The sequence below is a fragment of the Eriocheir sinensis genome, unplaced genomic scaffold (genome assembly GCF_024679095.1).
Source record: "Eriocheir sinensis breed Jianghai 21 unplaced genomic scaffold, ASM2467909v1 Scaffold266, whole genome shotgun sequence".
Lineage (NCBI taxonomy): Eukaryota > Metazoa > Arthropoda > Malacostraca > Decapoda > Varunidae > Eriocheir > Eriocheir sinensis.
The window spans coordinates 395,197-414,397 of NW_026111572.1; the positions used below are offsets into that span (position 1 = coordinate 395,197).

Genomic DNA, 19,201 nt, shown 5'->3' on the forward strand with positions numbered 1-19,201 from the left:
GAAGATGGGTTACGTTTTTAAACGTCTCGAAAGGAGCTGAAAGGTACTGATTTAGGGTCTCTCTCTCTCTCTCTCTCTCTCTCTCTCTCTCTCTCTCTCTCTCTCTCTCTCTCTCTCTCTCTCTCTCTCTCTCTCTCTCTCTCTCTCTCTCTCTCTCTCTCTCTCTCTCTCACACACACACACACACACACACACACACACACACACACACTAGTCATCATTGTTCGGTTCTGGCCAGAGGAGCGTCGTAAGTTTGGAGGATTCGGTCCGATGGGAGAGCAACGATACATCCCCTGGCGCGGCCTCTGTTTGCTGGACTTGTGTTATTTGGGCGGGAGGTGAAACACGACTATTGACAACGGCTGTTTACGGACCCGCACCCCACGGCACGGTGAGGCACGCGCCGGGACGAGACTCGTCATACAATAACTATACATTTGACTTTAGTTCATCAGATTGTTCCATTATTCAAATATTTTGTTGGAACGTTCGTCATATACAAACTTTTTTCTCTGGATTAGATATGAATCGCCTATATATACGTTTTCTGTGTATAATAGTGATGTAGTTGCTTTAATTAACTTCCTGTAATACTTACGAAAAGTATTCTTCAACTCCGGCGATATTTCACAGGTCAGGTAACTGGTGTCGGTTGAGGCGGCGGTGCACGAGCCGCCGCAGGCTGGTGTACTCACCTTGGCGATGATCATGGGCTCCAGGAAGACGGGCTCGTGGTCGTTGTCGTCCTCCACCGTCACGGACACGCGGGCCAAGTCTGCGTTCTCCTGTCGGCCGCGGTCCCTGCAGCTCACGGTCAGCTCGTGGACGCTGGACACCTCCCTACGTGGATATGAGCCTCAAGGTTATCACATGTTCAATAACTGCATTCAGTATACTCAGACAGCAAGACTATTCATCTTTGTTTCTTGCAGCTTGACACGCCAGCTGCTCGTCTGACCTGTCCAGGGGCTCGGCCACGATGAGGTCACCAGTGAACGAGTCCACGGTGAAGAGGCCCTGGGACGCCAAGGCCTGGGCGTGGTGCAGCGTGAAGTACACCGCGGAGGACGCCGTGGGTGACTGGTCCCTGTCTCGGCACTGCAGGGTGACCACGGTGGACCCCGGCGCCACGTCCTCGCTCACGGCACCCTCGTAGGTCCTGGCGCTGAACACCGGGCGGTGATCATTGGCGTCCATCACCTCCACCACGAGCTGCGGCAAGGGAGGCACCAAGTGGTTACGTTAGCCAAGGGGGAAATGACGGACAGCTGACGGGAAGGGTGTGTTGTGTGGAAAGGAATGTTGGAGAGATAACTATAACTATAACGAGAGAGAGAGAGAGAGAGAGAGAGAGAGAGAGAGAGAGAGAGAGAGAGAGAGAGAGAGAGAGAGAGAGAGAGAGAGAGAGAGAGAGAGAGAGAGAGAGAGAGAGAGAGAGAGAGAGAGAGAGAGATTTACATAGATTTACATAGAAAATCAGACCACACAGACCCCATGGTCCAGACTAGGTGGTCTGTCCTTAAACCTAAGTGATTTTACATTAATCAGATGGCTCCAAAACGTTGCTTTTCTACTCTAGTTAATATTAAGTTCAAGTAAGTGACGGTCAAGCTTGTTTTTAAAGGAGTCAATCGTGTTACACTGGACCACTGATGGTGGGAGCTTATTCCATTCTCGCACTACAACGTTGGTGAAGAAAATTTTGGTGCAGTCTGAGTTTACTTGTCTACATTTGAGTTTTGTGCCATTGTTCCTCGTTCACAAAGTGTCATCGATCATAAACAATTTTGTTCTGTCTACATTCGTGAAACCATTAAGTATTTTAAAATATTCGATCAGTTTTCCTCGGAGGCGACGTTTCTCAAGAGAGAACATGTTAAGGGTGGAAAGCCTTTCTTCGTAGGATTTGTTGCGCAAGGAAGGGATCATTTTTGTTGCTCGACGCTGAACACCTTCTAGTTTAGCAATGTCCTTTGCATGGTGGGGAGACCAAAACTGTACCGCATATTCCAAGTGGGGTCTGACTAAACTATTGTAGAGCGGAAGTATTACATCTTTATTCTTGAATAAAAAGTTTCTTTTAATGAAGCCCAACATTCTGTTCGCTTTATTTGCTGCATCGATGCATTGATGTGAGAATTTGAGGTTTGACGCGATTTTAATCCCCAGGTCCTTAACGCATTGAACGCTTGTGAGTTTATCGCCGCGTATTTCGTAATCGAACTTTTTATTTTTTGTTCCAACTTGAAGGACCTGGCACTTGTCTACGTTAAAGTGCATCTCCCATTTATCCGACCAAGCTGAAATTTTGTGCAAATCCTCTTAGAGGCTTTGCCTGTCTTCGTCAGTGAGAACCGAGTTACCAATCTTTGTGTCGTCTGCAAATTTACTAATGCGATTATTGAGTCCAACATCCACGTCGTTGATGTAAATAATGAAGAGCACTGGGCCAAGAATCGAGCCCTGAGGGACGCCACTAGTGACCGGCGCCCACTCTGAGTTAAATCCGTCAATCACAACTCTTTGTTGTCTGTTGCTCAATCAATTCGCGATCCATTGGTTTACTTGACCGTCAATGCCTATTTGCTTTAATTTATAAAGTAATTTATGATGTGGGACTTTATCAAACGCTTATGTGGGACTTTATCAAATGAGAGAGAGAGAGATCAAACAACACTTGAGGTGCACAATGCGAGCGTGACGAGGCGTACAAACTATAGCAGCCACAGTCTTGGTCATCCGCAGCTTATAATTATTTGGCTCATCTGACAGGCGGCTGATGAGTGTTTGATGCGAGGAAACTCGTCCAACCGTTTTGACCTCTCTTTTGGCCTCTTACTCAGCCTCGTCTTGTTGGAGCAGCGCCTAGCGGGCTTCTTTTGTTGCTTTTTTGTTTTGCCCTTGAGCTGTCTCCCTTGCTGTAAACAAACAAACGAACAAACAAAACACCACCGTTACCATCTAATACTGCATCCTCGGGAGAATATGAAGAAACCTACGGATCAATAAGCCACTTTTTCGATATCACTAAAAGTTGGCGACGCTTTCAATCTGAACATCTCTGGGGCCTTACTCTTAAACATTCCGGCGACCCAGCACATGTATCAGGCAAGGCTTTCGGAGGAGCTGCGGGCATTTCCAGGGCTACTTTTATGAACCTGGTGGTAGTTTGAGCATTTGGAAGGATACTTTTATGAACCTGGTGGGAGTTTAACCCTTCCTCTGCACCATGAGCCTAAAAAAACACTCATTAGAACCATATAAATCTCCTTTTCGTCCTTTGGAAATGACTGATGTGAAGGCGGAAGCGTCTGAGGATAGGTTCACTATGCCCTATACTTAGAAATTTCGGCGTCCAAGCACACATTTGACAAGGCTTTCGGAGGAGCTGCGGGCATTTCCAGGGGTACTTTTACGAACCTGGTGGTAGTTTGACCCCTCCTCTGTATAATGAGCCTAAAAAAACACTCATTAGAACAATATAAATCTTCTTTTCGGCCTTTGGAAATGACCGATGTGGAGGCGGAGGGGTCTGAGAATAGCGACCCTGGGCCCTATGCTATGCCTATGCCCTATGCACACACAATTGACAAGGCTTTCGTAGGAGTTGAGGGCATTTCCATCAGTAGTTTTATGTCCCTGGTGGTAGTTTGACCCTTCCTCTGCACCATGACCCTAAATAACACTCTTTACAACAATATAAATCTCCTTTTCGGCCTTTGGCAGTGACTGATGTGAGAGGTGGAAGCGTCTGAGAATACCGCCGCTAGTAGCGTGAGGCAGCAAACGGCCCGGTGATAACAACTTGCAGCGGTATTAGTCTGCTTTACGATGCAACGGCCCGCGCTCCCCTCCGCTCATCGGTAAACACTAATTAGGTCGGTATTATAAGACATACTCGCTTCTCACATCTGTATTTCTAAAGGTCAAAGAGGGGATCAACTCAATTCTAATGAGTGTTTCTTTAAGTTCACGGTACAGAGGAAGGGTCACACTACCACCAGGGTCATAAAACTACTCCTGGAAATGCCCAAAACTCATACGAAAGCCTTGTCAAATATGTGTACTTGGGCGGCGAGATGTTTAGTAATACGGCCCTAAGTCTATATATACCAAGTCAAGTCACTCTGCTTCAAAACTGCGACCGGTACGCGCAGGAGGCGGTTTTGGGGCGGAGCAGCGGGATGACGTCACTTGAAGCTAAAAAAAAAAAAATACCCGCCAGTTCAGGGGTGACTAAAGTTGGGGCCGTGTGTGCACTCTGGATATGCATTCTCGCCTCCTTTCACAGCGCGTTCAGGCAAGCCACTGACGAAAAAATATGTATTTTTATTGTGCTATTGCGTGACTGCAATTCCATTGCCTACAAACGGCGGTGTGGAATGTGAGGGAGGGCATGATGAAGTGATTGATTTAAATTAGTCCGCCTTTCTTCGTTTTCTCTAAATCCCTGTTTCTACATTCTCTACTAACGGTTTCAGGGGCCGTGTTCCCCTGTTTTTCGCAAATAAAACTTTAACAAAGCGTCGGACAAGGATGTTATTTTGGCAGTGGATGTTTGAGACCCCGACCAAATGGGCAAAAATATGATTTGGTGTCACATGTGGATAATGAATCATAATTCTGCCCATTAGGTCGGGGTCTCAAACATCCATTGCCAAAATAACATCCTGTCCGACGCTTTGTTAAAGTTTTATATCTAAAACAGGGGAACACGGCCCTGAAACCTTTAGTAGTGCTCTAAGCAGTGTCACGCGTAAACCACGCCTCGGCCGTGTCTCCTCCCACAAACCTGCGCATGACTTGACTTGGTGCATATAGACTTAGGGTAAACACACTACTCACCATCGAGACATATCGCTCCGCGGGGAGAACACCGCGCCCGCCCGTAACTTGGAGGACATATTCGCGAGTCATAAAGGTAAAGTATCACAAGACCTTCGAGCTAAAATACCGCCACAGGATCGAAGCGGAATGACCCTGGTGATAGTTTGGTCCTTCCTTTATATCATGAACCTAAAAACACTTATTAGAACACAACTGATCTCTTAAATATTATGGAACCAAAGCTCACATATTTGACAAGGGAGTTTTGAGCATATCCAGGGGTAGTTTTGTGACCCTGGTGGTAGTCTGACCCTTCCTCTGTAACATGAACCTAAAAGAACATTCATTAGAACCCGACTACTCTCCCTTTTGGCCTTTGGAAATGCTGATGTGAGAAGCGGAAGCGACTGAGAACACCAACCTTGGACGCACGGTGGCTGGTGGTAGTCTGACCCTTCCTCTGTACCTTAATTGAGCTTAAAAGAACACTCATTAGAACCCGACTAATCTCCCTTTCAGCCTTTGGAAATTGCTGATGTGAGAAGCGGAAGCGTCTGATAATGCCAACCTTGGAGGCATGCTGGTTAGGGTACAAGCCCCTATACATCAGCACTCAGTTTGGAGGGAGAGTTAGTTTATAAGGCAAAAACTCTACACTTCGTCGTTAGTCACAGTTCACCGCAGGCTGGGCAGTGCATTTTGCCTTTGTGTCGCTTTCGAAAAACAAAAGAGCAACCGTCGCCCCGAATTTGCATATGTCACAAAGTGCTTTAACAATTTACAAACAATATTAGCTGCCATGAAAAATATTGTACTTTAAATTCACTTTGTTACGGCGCCGGGGTTAACATAGAGAGAGAGAGGGAGGGAGAGGCCGCACCGCATTCAGCTCGCCGGCCGATGACATCATGAGACTATAATTTTGACGGCGTAAAAATAAAAGTTTACGGGCGGGAGTGAGTCACGTTGTTTGTGTGCTCTGTGCTGTGTGCTCTGTGCTGGAGCAATGGAATACAACACGGTGGGGCAAGAGTTAACAGTTAGCGAGTATCTTATTGAGAGAGAGAGAGAGAGAGAGAGAAACGATGCTCAGAATTATAAACACAGCCTCTCTCTCTCTCTCTCTCTCTCTCTCTCTCTCTCTCTTTCTCTCTCTCTCTCTCTCTCTCTGTTTTTCTCTATTTACGTGTCTTTCTATTCTATCTCTTATTACATATTTTCATCTCTCTCTCTCTCTCTCTCTCTCTCTCTCTCTCTCTCTCTCTCTCTCTCTCTCTCTCTCTCTCTCTCTCTCTCTCTCTCTCTCTATTCTATCTCTTATTACATATTTTCGTCTCTCACTATTGGCTTGCGGACTGGCTGTCTGAGCGGAAACAGAGAGTAGTTCTAAACGGTGTTACATCTAACTGGCTCGATGTCAGAAGCGGCGTACCTCAAGGATCAGTGCTTGGCCCCAAGCTCTTCTTAATTTATGTTAATGATATCGATGATGGGCTCACTTGCAAAATATCAAAATTTGCTGATGACACAAAAATTGCTAGTAAAGTAACTGCGACACTCGACGAGGAAGTTTACAATCAGATCTAGATCGACTTGCACGTTGGGCCAATCAATGGCAAATTAAATTTAACGTTGACAAAATTTATGTAAAGTGTTGCACATTGGAAAAAATAACAATCGCGTTCGGTACGTAATGAATGGCCAACAACTTTCTGCAGTAAGTAAAGAAAAGGATCTTGGAATCACTATATCAAGCGATTTAAAGCCCGGTCAGCATTGTTCAGAGGTACCTAGTTAAAACTGCAAACAAATTGGTTGGCTTCATCGGACGAGTCTTTAATAATAAATCGGAAAAAGTAATATTAAAACTGTATAATTCGTTGGTTCGACCCCGTCTAGAGTACTGTGTACAGTTTTGGTCTCCCTATTACAGAAAAGACATAGAAAAGTTGGAAAGTGTTCAACGAAGAGTAACAAAGATGATTCCTAGGTTGAGAAATTTATCATATGAACAAAGGCTTAAAGAAGTAAATTTATTCAGCCTATCAAAACGAAGAATGCGAGGCGATCTAATAAAAGTGTTTAAAATGTTTAAAGGATTCAGTGATATTAATGCGGAAGATTACTTTACAATTGATCGATCAAATAGAACAAGAAGAAATCACAATTTGAAGATAAGTGGTAAAAGATTCTCGTCGCACGAAGCTAAACACTTCTTCTTCAATCGAGTTGTTAATGTTTGGAGCTCTCTACCCTGTGATGTCGTTGATAGTACAACAGTTACGGCCTTCAAGAATAGATTAGACAAGTATTTTGAATCCAACCAGCAACTAAGATATTACTCATTGTCGTAATAACGTTAAGTTCTTTCGAATACTGGTGTCCTTGTCCGCTTTTATCGCCCGGTTAGTGGTAGCAGTAATGGTAGTTCTTTCGATAGCAGTGAACAGCAGACTTGCTGAGCACTGCGAGCGCAATGGGTGGCTGTTCGTTGACAATTGGGACCTCTTCTTTGGCAACGACGCCCTCTACGCCCGTGACGGGATACACTTGACGTTCAAGGGTGTTGAGGCTCTCTCAGACTCCCTTGAGCGAGCACTTGGTACCCTGAGGGATTTTTTAGTATAGGCGAGGGGGGGAGGAGTAATGGGAGGGGACATCTAGCTCATAATATAACCAGGCAGCTTAGAAGTAATTCTAGAGGAGTAACAGAGGACGGGCTAAGAATCTTCTATACTAACAGCAGGAGCCTCAGAAACAAGATAGACTTACTAAGGGGTGAAGCTTGTTCAGAAAATTTTGACATAATAGCGATCACTGAGACATGGATAGACTTTGCTAATAGAAATTTTAGGTCAGAATTTGAAATAACGGGTTATCAGATGTTTCACAAAGACAGAAGGGTCAGAAAGGTAGGTGGAGTTGCGCTATATGTTAAATACTCAATTAAATTTTTATTTAACAACTCAGTAAAAACTAACATGGATTCAGAATCAGTTTGGGTGGACGTTTACAAAGGAAGAAAAACTAACTCTAGGAGTTATATACAGGCCACCCAACCTTAACAGGCAGGACACGAGTATATTACTACAGGAGATTGGCAGGGCAGTATGAGTAGAAATGTCTGCGTAATGGGGACTTTAATTATAGGAATATAGACTGGGAAGATCTAGTGGGTGACCTGGAAGCCGAGGACTTTCTTGAAGTTATACAAGATAATTTCCTTAAGCAGGTAGTTACTGAGCCTACCAGAGGAGATAACATATTAGACTTAGTCCTAACCAATAATGGGAACTTGCTACGTGAGTTGGAGGTGGGCGGAGAGTTAGGAAATAGTGATCACAGAACGGTTCGTTTTAGCTTAGACTGGGCGGTAACCCGCGAACCAAACCCAGTGTTAGTGCCAGATTTTAGAAGAGCAAACTACGAGGGGCTTCGAAGATATCTTGAAGGGGTAAACTGGGATAATTTAGGGATTCATGAGGGCCAGAACTGCGGATTGGAGAGCCAGGAGAACCAGGTAGAAATGTCTTACAATAATTTAGTTAGAGTAATAGTAGAGGGGCAAGAACAGCATATACCACAGCGAACACTTAGAAAAGAAAACAATGATCCTAAGTGGATGACTCGTGGACTTAAACACGAGATTGGGTTAAAGAAGGGAATTTATCAGAAAATAAAGAATGGGGAAACACATCTCACGGGCCGGTACGTCGAACTATCTAGATTAGTTAAGAAAAACACCAGGATAGCAAAAAAGAACTATGAGATCAAAGTAGCAAATGAGGCGAAAAGTAATCCTAAGGGCTTCTTTCAGATGTATAGAACAAAAACACGGGAAAATTGGACCGCTGAAATCAAACACAGGGGAGCTAGTAGAAAATTACGAAAATATGAGCACATTGTTGAACGACTACTTCCTTTCAGTAGTCACACCGGAGGATAGAACGAATATACCGGAAAGAGTTCAGGTGTACGAGGGCGGGGATGGCGATAAATTGAGGGATATAATCATTACCAGGCAAGTAGTTCAGGATGAGATAGATAAGCTTAAGAAGAACAAGTCGCCAGGACCTGACGGGATATTTCCGAGGGTATTAAAGGAGCTAGGTGATATAATCAGTGACCCACTAACCGACATCTTTAAGATGTCGGTAAATACTAGATATTTGACGATCCTATGGAAAGTAGCTAATGTGACGCCGATTTTTAACAAGGGGACAGGTCAGTTGCTTCAAACTATCGCCCAATTAGCTTAACATCGGTTATAGGGAAGATGCTGGAGTCCATAATAGCCAGGAACATTCGGGAGCATTTAGAGAAACATAGCTTAATTCACGACTCGCAGCATGGGTTCACAAAAGGTAGGTCATGCCTCACCAATCTCTTGTCCTTCTACAATAAAGTATTTGAGGCGGTTGACAGAGATGAAAATTATGATGTAATCTATCTTGATTTTAGTAAAGCGTTTGACAAAGTTCCTCACCAACGACTGTTGCTTAAATTACAGGCTCACGGAGTAGAGGGTAAAGTTTTGAACTGGGTCAAGGCGTGGCTTAGCAATAGGAACCAACGAGTGCAAATCAATGGTAAAAGATCTGACTGGGGATGTGTTACGAGTGGGGTCCCACAAGGGTCGGTATTAGGTCCACTTTTGTTTATTATTTATATCAATGACTTAGACACAGGAATTAGTAGTGATGTTAGTAAATTTGCAGATGATACCAAGATCGGTAGAGTAATTGAGTCGGATCAGGACGCTAGTATTCTCCAAGGTGAACTCAACAGATTATATGACTGGGCGGATAAATGGCAGATGGAGTTCAATGTAGGGAAGTGCAGTATTCTGAGTGTAGGTAGGAACAACCCCTCACATAACTATTGCTTAAATGACACTCTCATAAGTAGGTCTGGGTGCGAGAGGGATTTAGGGTTCTTAGTGAGCTCTGATCTCCGTCCAAGGGCACAATGCATTCAAGCTAGAAATCGAGCTAATAGGGTACTGGGATTTATTTCAAGGAGCGTAAGCAACAGAAGCCCCGAAGTCTTCCTCAAACTATATTTAGCATTAGTTAGACCTCATCTTGACTATGCGGTTCAGTTCTGGTCACCCTACTATAGAATGGATATCAAAATGTTAGAATCGGTGCAGAGGAGGATGACTAAGATGATTCAGGGGTTGAGAAACTTGCCATACGAGGAAAGACTCAAACAGTTAAACTTGCATTCTCTAGAAAGGCGAAGGGTGCGTGGAGACATGATCAAGGTTTATAAATGGATGAAGGGCTTTAATAAGGGAGACATTCATAAGGTTTTGTTGGTAAGAGAACCGGGTAGGACACGAAGTAACGGGTTTAAACTGGATAAATTCAGATTCAACAGGGACATAGGCAAAAATTGGTTTACTAATAGGGTTGTGGATGAGTGGAATAGGCTTAGCAGTCATGTGGTGAGTGCCAATACAATTGTCACATTCAAAAATAGACTAGATAAATTCATGGACAGCGATATTAGGTGGGGTTAGATACACGGGAGCTTAGGGTCAAAGGAGCTGCCTCGTACAGGCCTACCGGCCTCTTGCAGACTCCTGCGTTCTTATGTTCTTATGTTCTTATGTTCCTCTTTCCTACATAAATTCCATGCAGTTTTTCCATGCTGCATGGTTCTTTTTCCTTTCCTGCCAGCTTTGGCTGGAGGGATGAGGGGGGTGGGGAGGAGCCTTCGCCTTTGGTGTCCTTCATCTTCCGCCTTTGATTAGATAGTTAGTGTAGCTTGTCACAAACAGCCTCGTAAGGACCAGCAGGTCTGCTGTTGTTTGTTCTTCCTTTGTGTTTCTTTGTGTTCTCTCTCTCTCTCTCTCTCTCTCTCTCTCTCTCTCTCTCTCTCTCTCTCTCTCTCTCTCTCTCTCTCTCGCACACTGACCTTGGTGGCGGCGGTGTGGACGCCGTCTGTGGCCGTGACGGTGAGGGCGTAGTGGTGCTGCTCCTCGTGGTCCAGGCGGCGGGCCAGGCTCACCAGGCCAGAGTCCACGCCCATGCTGAACCGGCCGCTCTCGTCACCCTCTGCCCGCGAGAAAGACACATTAGCAAAGGGAAGGAAGCGAGCAAAACATATCGTAGAAGCAATTCCTTGGGTATGATTTCCCCCAAAAAGTATTTATGCAACCATAAAAACAAAACAAAACAAAAATGAGTTAGCCATTCTGTAGTGTACCAATAGAAAAACGTGTCAAAGGTAATGTAGCGAAAAAAACAGATCACCGCAGATCTTTTTTTTATTTTTACGTCTACGCCTATAGCGCCAGTAGGCCTGCTTGAGGGGCCTGGATGGAAGTCGGCCCCAGCCCGTATTGGCGCTGGCAGGTGTTTATAGTGGCGCCATCTTATCTTGGCTCATGCTGCCCCCCTGAACTCGTTCTTGATTCACTTGGACGGTTTCCTCTAGAGTCCGGGTTGATGGGTGGTCTTCAGGACAGCATGTGGGTAGTTTTAAGCCACTCGGCGGTGACTGAAAAATCCGAGGTGGTAGCGTGGGGATTCGAACTCGCGTCGTCCATCACGCGATGAATGTGGGCCCAGCACGCTACCACTCAGCCGCCGCATACCCAATAAACGTTACTAACTCTTTATAGGTATTATTTTCACCCTATTTACTGATTCACCCCAAAACTTGACCGACTTAGCCATTCTGTACCGTAAAAACTGATATTCTGACCAGTGGAGAACACGTTAGCCAAGGAAATGAAGCGAGCGAAACATATTCTTGGTATTATTCTTCCCCCAAATTAGTGATTCAATCCAAAACTAGAGTTCGCCATTCTGTAGCGTAAAAAGAAAAGCTACTCTGACCGGTAGAAAGATACGTTAGCAAAGAAAACAGAGCGACCGAGACATGTCTTGGGTATTATTTTCCCCCCCAGTTCTGATATACCCAAAACTTAACTGAGTTCGCCATTCTGTAGCGTAAAAAGAAAAAAAGTTAATCTGCCTACGAGAAAGATACGTTAGCAAAGGTAATGAGGCGAGCAACACATATCCTAGGTATCATTTTTTCCCCACAGTTCTGATATACCAAAAAAATTAAATAGTTCGCCATTCTGTAGCGTAAAAAAAAAAAAAATGTAATCTGCCCGCGAGAAAGATACGTTAGCAAAGGAAATGAAGCGAGCAACACATATCCTAGGTATCATTTTCCCCCCAGTTCTGATATTCCCAAAACTTGATTGAGTTCGCCATTCTGAATCGTAAAAAAAAGGTTAATCTGCCCACGAGAAAAATACGTTAGCAAAGGAAATGAGGCGAGCAAAATATATCCTGGGTATTGTTTTTCCCCAAATTACTGATTCTGTAGCGTAAAAAAAAAGTTACTCTGCCCACGAGAAAAAGGAAATGAAGCGAGCAAAACTTATCCCAAATTACTGATTCTGTAGCGTAAAAAAAAAGTTACTCTACCACGAGAAAAAAGAAATGAAGCGAGCAAAACTTATCCCAAATTACTGATTCTGTAGCGTAAAAAAAGTTACTACCCACGAGAAAAAAAAAAAGAAAGCAAAACTTATCCCAAATTACTGATTCGCCCCAAAACTTGACGTAGTTCGCCATTCTGTAAGGTAAAAAGTTATGCTGACCGGTAGAAAAGCGTGTAATCGAAGGAAAAGTTGGAAGGTTTCGTTTAGTCGGCGCAACATCTGTGGTCATATGCCGGAGAGAGACAGAAGGGGAAGGAATTATAGGAGAAGGGAACAGATCCCAGGAGACGGGACACAACCGTAATCGAAGGAAACGAAGCGAACACAACAGATCACCATAGAGATATACGTTACTAACTCTAAGGCATTATTTTCCTCTCCCAATTTACTGATTCAACCCCCAAAGATGAGTTAGCCATTCTGTTGCGTATGAACGGATATTCTGACCAGTAGAAAACACGTTCGCAAAGGAAATGGAGCGAGCAAAACATATCCTTGGTATTATTCTTCCCCGAAATTAATGATTCAATCCAAAAATTGAGTTCGCCATTCTGTAGCGTGAAAAAACAGTTACTCTGACCGGTAGAAAATTACGTTAACAAAGGAAAGAAAGCGAGCGAAACACATTCTAGGTATAATTCTTCCCAAAAATTACGGATTCACCCCAAAGCTTGACTGAGTTCGCCATCCTGTAGCGTAAAAGAAAAGTTACTCTGACCGGTAGAAAACACGTTAAAAAAGAAAACAAAGCCAGAGAAACATATCCTACGTATTATTCTTCCCCAAAATTACTGATTCACCCCAAAACTTGACTGAGTTCGCCATTCTGTAGGGTAAAAAACGGTTACTCTGACTGATTGAAAAATACGTTAGCAAAGAAGCGAGCGAGACGTGTCCTAGGTATAATTTTTCCCCCAGTTACTGACACACCCCAAACTTCACTGAGGTAGCCATTCTGTAGCGTAAAAAAAAAAGTTACTCTGAACGATAGAAAACACGTTAACAAAGAAAACAAAGCCAGAGAAACATATCCTACGTATTATTCTTCCCAAAAATTACTGATTCACCCCAAAACTTGACTGAGTTCGCTATTCCGTAGCGTGAAAAACGGTTACTCTGACCGCTAGAAAAATACGTTAGCAAAGAAGTGAGCGAGACATGTCCTTGGTATTATTTCCCCCAGTTACTGACACACCCAAAACTTGACTGAGGTAGCCATTACACACCCAAAACTTGACTGAGGTAGCCATTCCGTAGCGTGAAAAACGGTTACTCTGACCGGTAGAAAAATACGTTAGCAAAGAAAACAAAGCGAGCGAGACATGTCCTAGGTAAAAATTTCCCCCCAGTCACCGATACACCCTAAACCTGAGTGAGGTAGCCAGTCCGTAGCGTGAAAAGAAGTTACTCTGACCGGTAGAAAAACAGTTTAGCTGAGGAAATGAAGCGAGCAAATCACATCCTTGAAATAAACGTGACTAGGTAACTCTTACTTAGTAGGTATTGTTTTTCCCTCAAATCACTAATACAACCCAAAACTTACGGTCGCCATTCTGTAGCGAGAAAAAAAGAGGCGAAAAAAAAAGTTATTCTGGCCATTAGAGAAAACACGTTATCAAAGGAAACAAAGTGAGAAAATCATTACCTAGAACTAAACGTCACTCTTCTAAGGATTTCCCTTTAAAAAAAATACTGATCTAACAACAACAACAACAAAAAAAAAAAGTCAGCCATTCTGTGACCAGTGTAAACAGTTCGTCTGGTCACTGTTCCTGTACTCGTACCGGCTACCAAGACGAGGAGAAGCGGTGACTAAAGGTACAGTTGGGAGCACAGGCAATAGCTGCGCGTGGCGGCGGTGCACATCTCCGTATGAATAGGAATGCAGCAAAATCAGCAAGGGCCTCCGACCGGTATTGCTTGACGCTTTCGGTTCTCACATCAATAATTTCCAAAGGCCAAAAAGGAGATCAGTCAGGTTCTAATGAGCGTTTTTTTTAGGATCAAGTTACAGAAGAAGGGTCAACGTAACACCAGGGTCATAACACTACTCCTGGAAATGCCCACAACTCCTACGAAAGTCTTGTCAAATAGATATGCTTGGGCTCCGAAATGTTTAACCCGGTAGCAGCGGGGATCAAGTTTCTTAATGGTCCCTCCAAGCGAGAAAAATGAGAAAAAATCACCCCTCACACAAACCATTTCATAATATATATCAATGCATTTGTGATCAGATTATGTATCATCATGGCACAAATTTGGCCCGTCGCTGCTACCGGGTTAAGAATGCGACCCTATATGTCCCTCACCTGTGATGTAGTACCACAAGGTGTCGTTATCCGGGTCCCGAGCGTTGATGAAGGACACCAGGTGGCCCGGCGCGTCCGTCTCCATCACGTGGGCGGGGGGCGGCGGCTGCAGGACCGGCGGGTTGGGAGACTCCTCGGGCACGTCCATCACACGCACGAGGACCCGCGTGGTGGCCATCAGCTGCGGCGCCCCGTTGTCCTTCACCTGGATCTGAGGAGGAGGAGGAAGAGGAGGTGTTAGGGAGCCAAGGGAGTTCTCGTCCGTATACTCTCAGACGGTTTCAGCTCTCACACAAGTATTTCCAGGCTCTGACGGGGAAGAAATAAACAAATTCCATCCGTATATTCAGGCGATGCAATCTCTCACAAGTGTTTCCAGGATCTGACGGGGAAGAAGAAGGGGAGGGGGAGGTGTTAGGGAGGCAGGGGAGTTCTCGTCCGCATTCTCACACGATTTCAGATCTCACAAGTTACAGTATTTCCAGGCTCTGACGGGGAGGAAGAGGAGGAAGAGGAGGTGTGAGGAGGAGGGAATTCAGGTCCGTATTCTGGGCGATTTCAGCTCTCACAACCAATATCCAGGATCTCTGACGGGAAATAAACAAATTCCCCCGTATTTTTCAGGCGATGCATCTTCACAAGTATTTCCAGGGATGACAGGGGAGGAGAGGGAGGTGTGAAATGGAGACAAACAAATTCACGTCAGATATTCCCACGATTCTATCTTCAACAAGGATGTCCAGGCTCTGAAGGGGAGGAATAGGAGGAAGGGAAGGTGTGTGAGTGAGACAAACAGATTCACGTCAGATATTCCCGGGGGATTCTATCTCTCACAACAAGTATTTCCAGGCTCTGAAGGGGAGGAGGAGGAGGAAGGGAAGGTGTGTGAGTGAGACAAACAGATTCACGTCAGTATTCTCACACGATTTCAGTTCTCACAAGTATTTCCAAGAGCCGAAAAGGAGATTAATTGGGTTCTAATGAGTTGGCTTTTGGTTCATGGTGCAGAAGCCTTGTCAAACTATCACTAGGCTCATAAAACTACCCATGGGAATACCAACAGCAACCTCTACAAAATCCTCATCAAATGTGGGTGTGTAACTCAGGGAGGGCCATATTCTTACATATTCCGGCGACCTGACACATGTATTTGACAAGGCTTTCGCAGGAGTTTTGGTCATTTCCAGGGGTAGTTTTATGAGCCTGGTGGTAGTCTGACCCATCATCTGTACTATGGAACTAAAAACACTCATTAGAACCCGATGAACCTTCTCTTCGGCCTTTGGAAATGGTTGGTGTGAGCGGCGGAAACTTCTCAAGATACCGACCTGAGCCCCGAAATGTTCGGGAATATGGGGAACAGTTTGGGGTATACTGTTTTCTAGGGGGATTTATCTTGTCTCAGCCAATTACTGTTATCATAGCTAAGGTAAGGGGAAGCAACCTTATCATGGGATCAATTTTTACACGAATATTCTACTGCCCAAATCCCTTATGTAAGAGTTAACCAGCATCTTCATTCTTTCATCCCTTACACTGGTAAACTCTGGAACAGCCTTCCTTCGTCTATATTTCCTCCTGCCTCTGACTTGAATTCTTTCAAGAGGAGCGTATCAAGACACCTCTCCTCTTTTGGCCGCTCATCACTTTTGTCTCTGTAGGAACAGCGATTAGCGGGCTTTTTTTTATACCTTTTCTTGTTGCCCTTGAGCTGTTTCTTTAGCTGTAAAAAAAAAGGCATGTTAGCACTCACCATTAAATCGAGGGTCTTGCTCGGGGAAAAGGCTTTGTTGCTGTACACTTGGCCAGTCTTCGGGTGGATCTTGAAGCGGCCCTTCTTGCCCTTTCCGGTCCTGATGCTGTAGTCCAGGTCACCGTTCATGCCCACGTCCGCATCTCTGGCGAACACCTTCAGGGGAATAGGGGAAGGTACTGAGAGGCGGCACCGAGCAGGGAGGTCCACGTGGCTACAAGGCCCGTGAAGGCAATGCTCCGTCTGCTTGCACTACCTTGGGACAACCGATGTGTTATAGGGGAACGTTGCTCGAGTGTTGGTGATCATTTAAGTCAACCTCCCCTAAAGGAATGTATCTCACGGCTTTGTATGGACGTCAAAAACATGCAGATATAGGATCAAAACCCCAAGTATGTTTAAGAAGTAAATAGGTTTTATATGTGATCATACATTTTAAGTCTCCTTTCCCAGAGAGAGGTTTAGTGAGTGGAGTTTGAAACGACTTACAAATAAACATGTTAGTGACGTTACTGAGTTAATGCTAACATACACATTCCAGAAAACGAAGTCATTACGTCTACTGCAGTACGAACAACAAGATACTGTCACCATGCTCCCCAAGACTACACGGAACAGAAGGATGAACGGAACACTGAGCCACGACAACGCCCCGCACATGCCCAGACGGCCTCAGGGGGCGTGTGTGTGTCCTGCCCCGTGGCTCGTGTTCCCGGGCTAACACAGAACAGAACATAAATATTATAACACAATGCGTGCAGCACAAACTGTCAGGGGCACATCTTCTAGGACATCAGGAGGCGTCCGTCCCAGAGAACACCTGCTCCGTGTCCTGCTATGAAACAAAACAGTCACAAGGGGGTTCAACATGCCCTCTGAACACCGCCAGTGACGGAGACGCGGAACCAAATCATAAAAGTAAAACAAAACAGTCACAAGGGGGTTCAACATGCCCTCTGAACACAGCCAGTGACGGAGACGCGGAACCAAATCATAAAAGTAAAACAAAACAGTCACAAGGGGGTTCAACATGCCCTCTGAACACAGCCAGTGACGGAGACGCGGAACCAAATCATAAAAGTAAAACAAAACAGTCACAAGGGGGTTCAACATGCCCTCTGGACACCGCCAGTGACGGAGACGCGGAACCAAATCATAAAAGTAAAACAAAACAGTCACAAGGGGGTTCAACATGCCCTCTGAACACAGCCAGTGACGGAGACGCGGAACCAAATCATAAAAGTAAAACAAAAGTACATCTAGACACACTTGCTATTTACACCGCCTGCATGCGCCGACGTGACACCACAGGGAGCCGAGCCATGATGACGATGACACTGACACGGGTCCTCTGCCGCCGCCGGTGTGGTGCGCCCCGCGGGGTGAACAGCGCCGCTGTGGTGTCATGAGACATCCCAAGATCGTGAGACATCCCATCCTGAATACATCCATGAACTTCGACACGGTACCGTGTCTTTTGTCGACTGCTTGTCGGGATCTGTCCCACCCAAGTTTATTTATATTATTATGAAAGCAAATGATGACGTATGTGTGTATAACTAGGATATCAACAATCACTCTTCTTCTTCTTCTTGTGACCTGTTCCGCTTTGCATCGCTTTTTAGGTCCTCCTTGGTACTTTTTACACTTGATGCTTCACTTAGTTACTTGGTGATAGCAAAGATTGGGTTCCGCGATGCGAAGTTAGGGATGGGATGCCTTACGATACCGGATGACAGATGACACCACACCGCCACTCGTCTACGTAACCATTAGTAAACAGCGCCGCCACTCGTCTACGTAACCATTATTAGTAAACAGCGCCGCCACTCGTCTACGTAACCATTATTAGTAAACAGCGCCGCCACTCGTCTACGTAACCATTATTAGCAAACAGCGCCGCCACTCGTCTGCGTAACCATTATTAGTAAACAGCGCCGCCACTCGTCTGCGTAACCATTATTAGTAAACAGCGCCGCCACTCGTCTACGTAACCATTATTAGTAAACAGCGCCGCCACTCGTCTACGTAACCATTATTAGTAAACAGCGCCGCCACTCGTCTACGTAACCATTATTAGTAAACAGCGCCGCCACTCGTCTACGTAACCATTATTAGTAAACAGCGCCGCCACTCGTCTGCCTAACCATTATTAGTAAACAGCGCCGCCACTCGTCTACGTAACCATTATTAGTAAAGAGCGCCGCCACTCGTCTACGTAACCATTATTAGTAAACAGCGCCGCCACTCGTCTACGTAACCATTATTAGTAAACAGCGCCGCCACTCGTCTATGTAACCATTATTAGTAAACAGCGCCGCCACTCGTCTATACAACCATTATTAGTAAACAGCGCCGCCACTCGTCTACGTAACCATTATTAGTAAACAGCGCCGCCACTCGTCTATACAACCATTATTAGTAAACAGCGCCGCCACTCGTCTACGTAACCATTATTAGTAAACAGCGCCGCCACTGTAACTTGATCCTAAAAAAAACGCTCATTAGAACCTGACTGATCTCCTTTTTGGCCTTTGGAAATTATTGATGTGAGAACCGAAAGCGTCAAGCAATACCGGTCGGAGGCCCTTGCTGATTTTGCTGCATTCCTATTCATACGGAGATGTGCACCGCCGCCACGCGCAGCTATTGCCTGTGCTCCCAACTGTACCTTTAGTCACCGCTTCTCCTCGTCTTGGTAGCCGGTACGAGTACAGGAACAGTGACCAGACGAACTTTTTACACTGGTCACAGAATGGCTGACTCTTTTTTTTTTTTTTTTGTTGTTGTTAGATCAGTATTTTTTTTAAAGGGAAATCCTTAGAAGAGTGACGTTTAGTTCTA

General features: G+C 45.0%; 1 protein-coding gene across 1 annotated transcript in view; it reads right to left on the reverse strand.

Annotated features, from left to right (window-relative positions):
• LOC126991381 (fat-like cadherin-related tumor suppressor homolog) overlaps window positions 1–15,072 on the reverse strand; it is a 33,153-nt gene extending 18,081 nt beyond the window's left edge. The window contains exons 1-4 of the mRNA XM_050850133.1: window positions 14,605–15,072; window positions 10,750–10,889; window positions 959–1,212; window positions 696–840 (exon numbers count right to left, since the gene is read on the reverse strand). Coding sequence (XP_050706090.1) covers window positions 696–840; window positions 959–1,212; window positions 10,750–10,889; window positions 14,605–14,782 — 717 coding nt within the window. The 5' untranslated portion in view covers window positions 14,783–15,072. The remainder of the gene's footprint in view (window positions 1–695; window positions 841–958; window positions 1,213–10,749; window positions 10,890–14,604) is intronic.
• Between the last annotated feature and the right edge of the window lie 4,129 nt (window positions 15,073–19,201).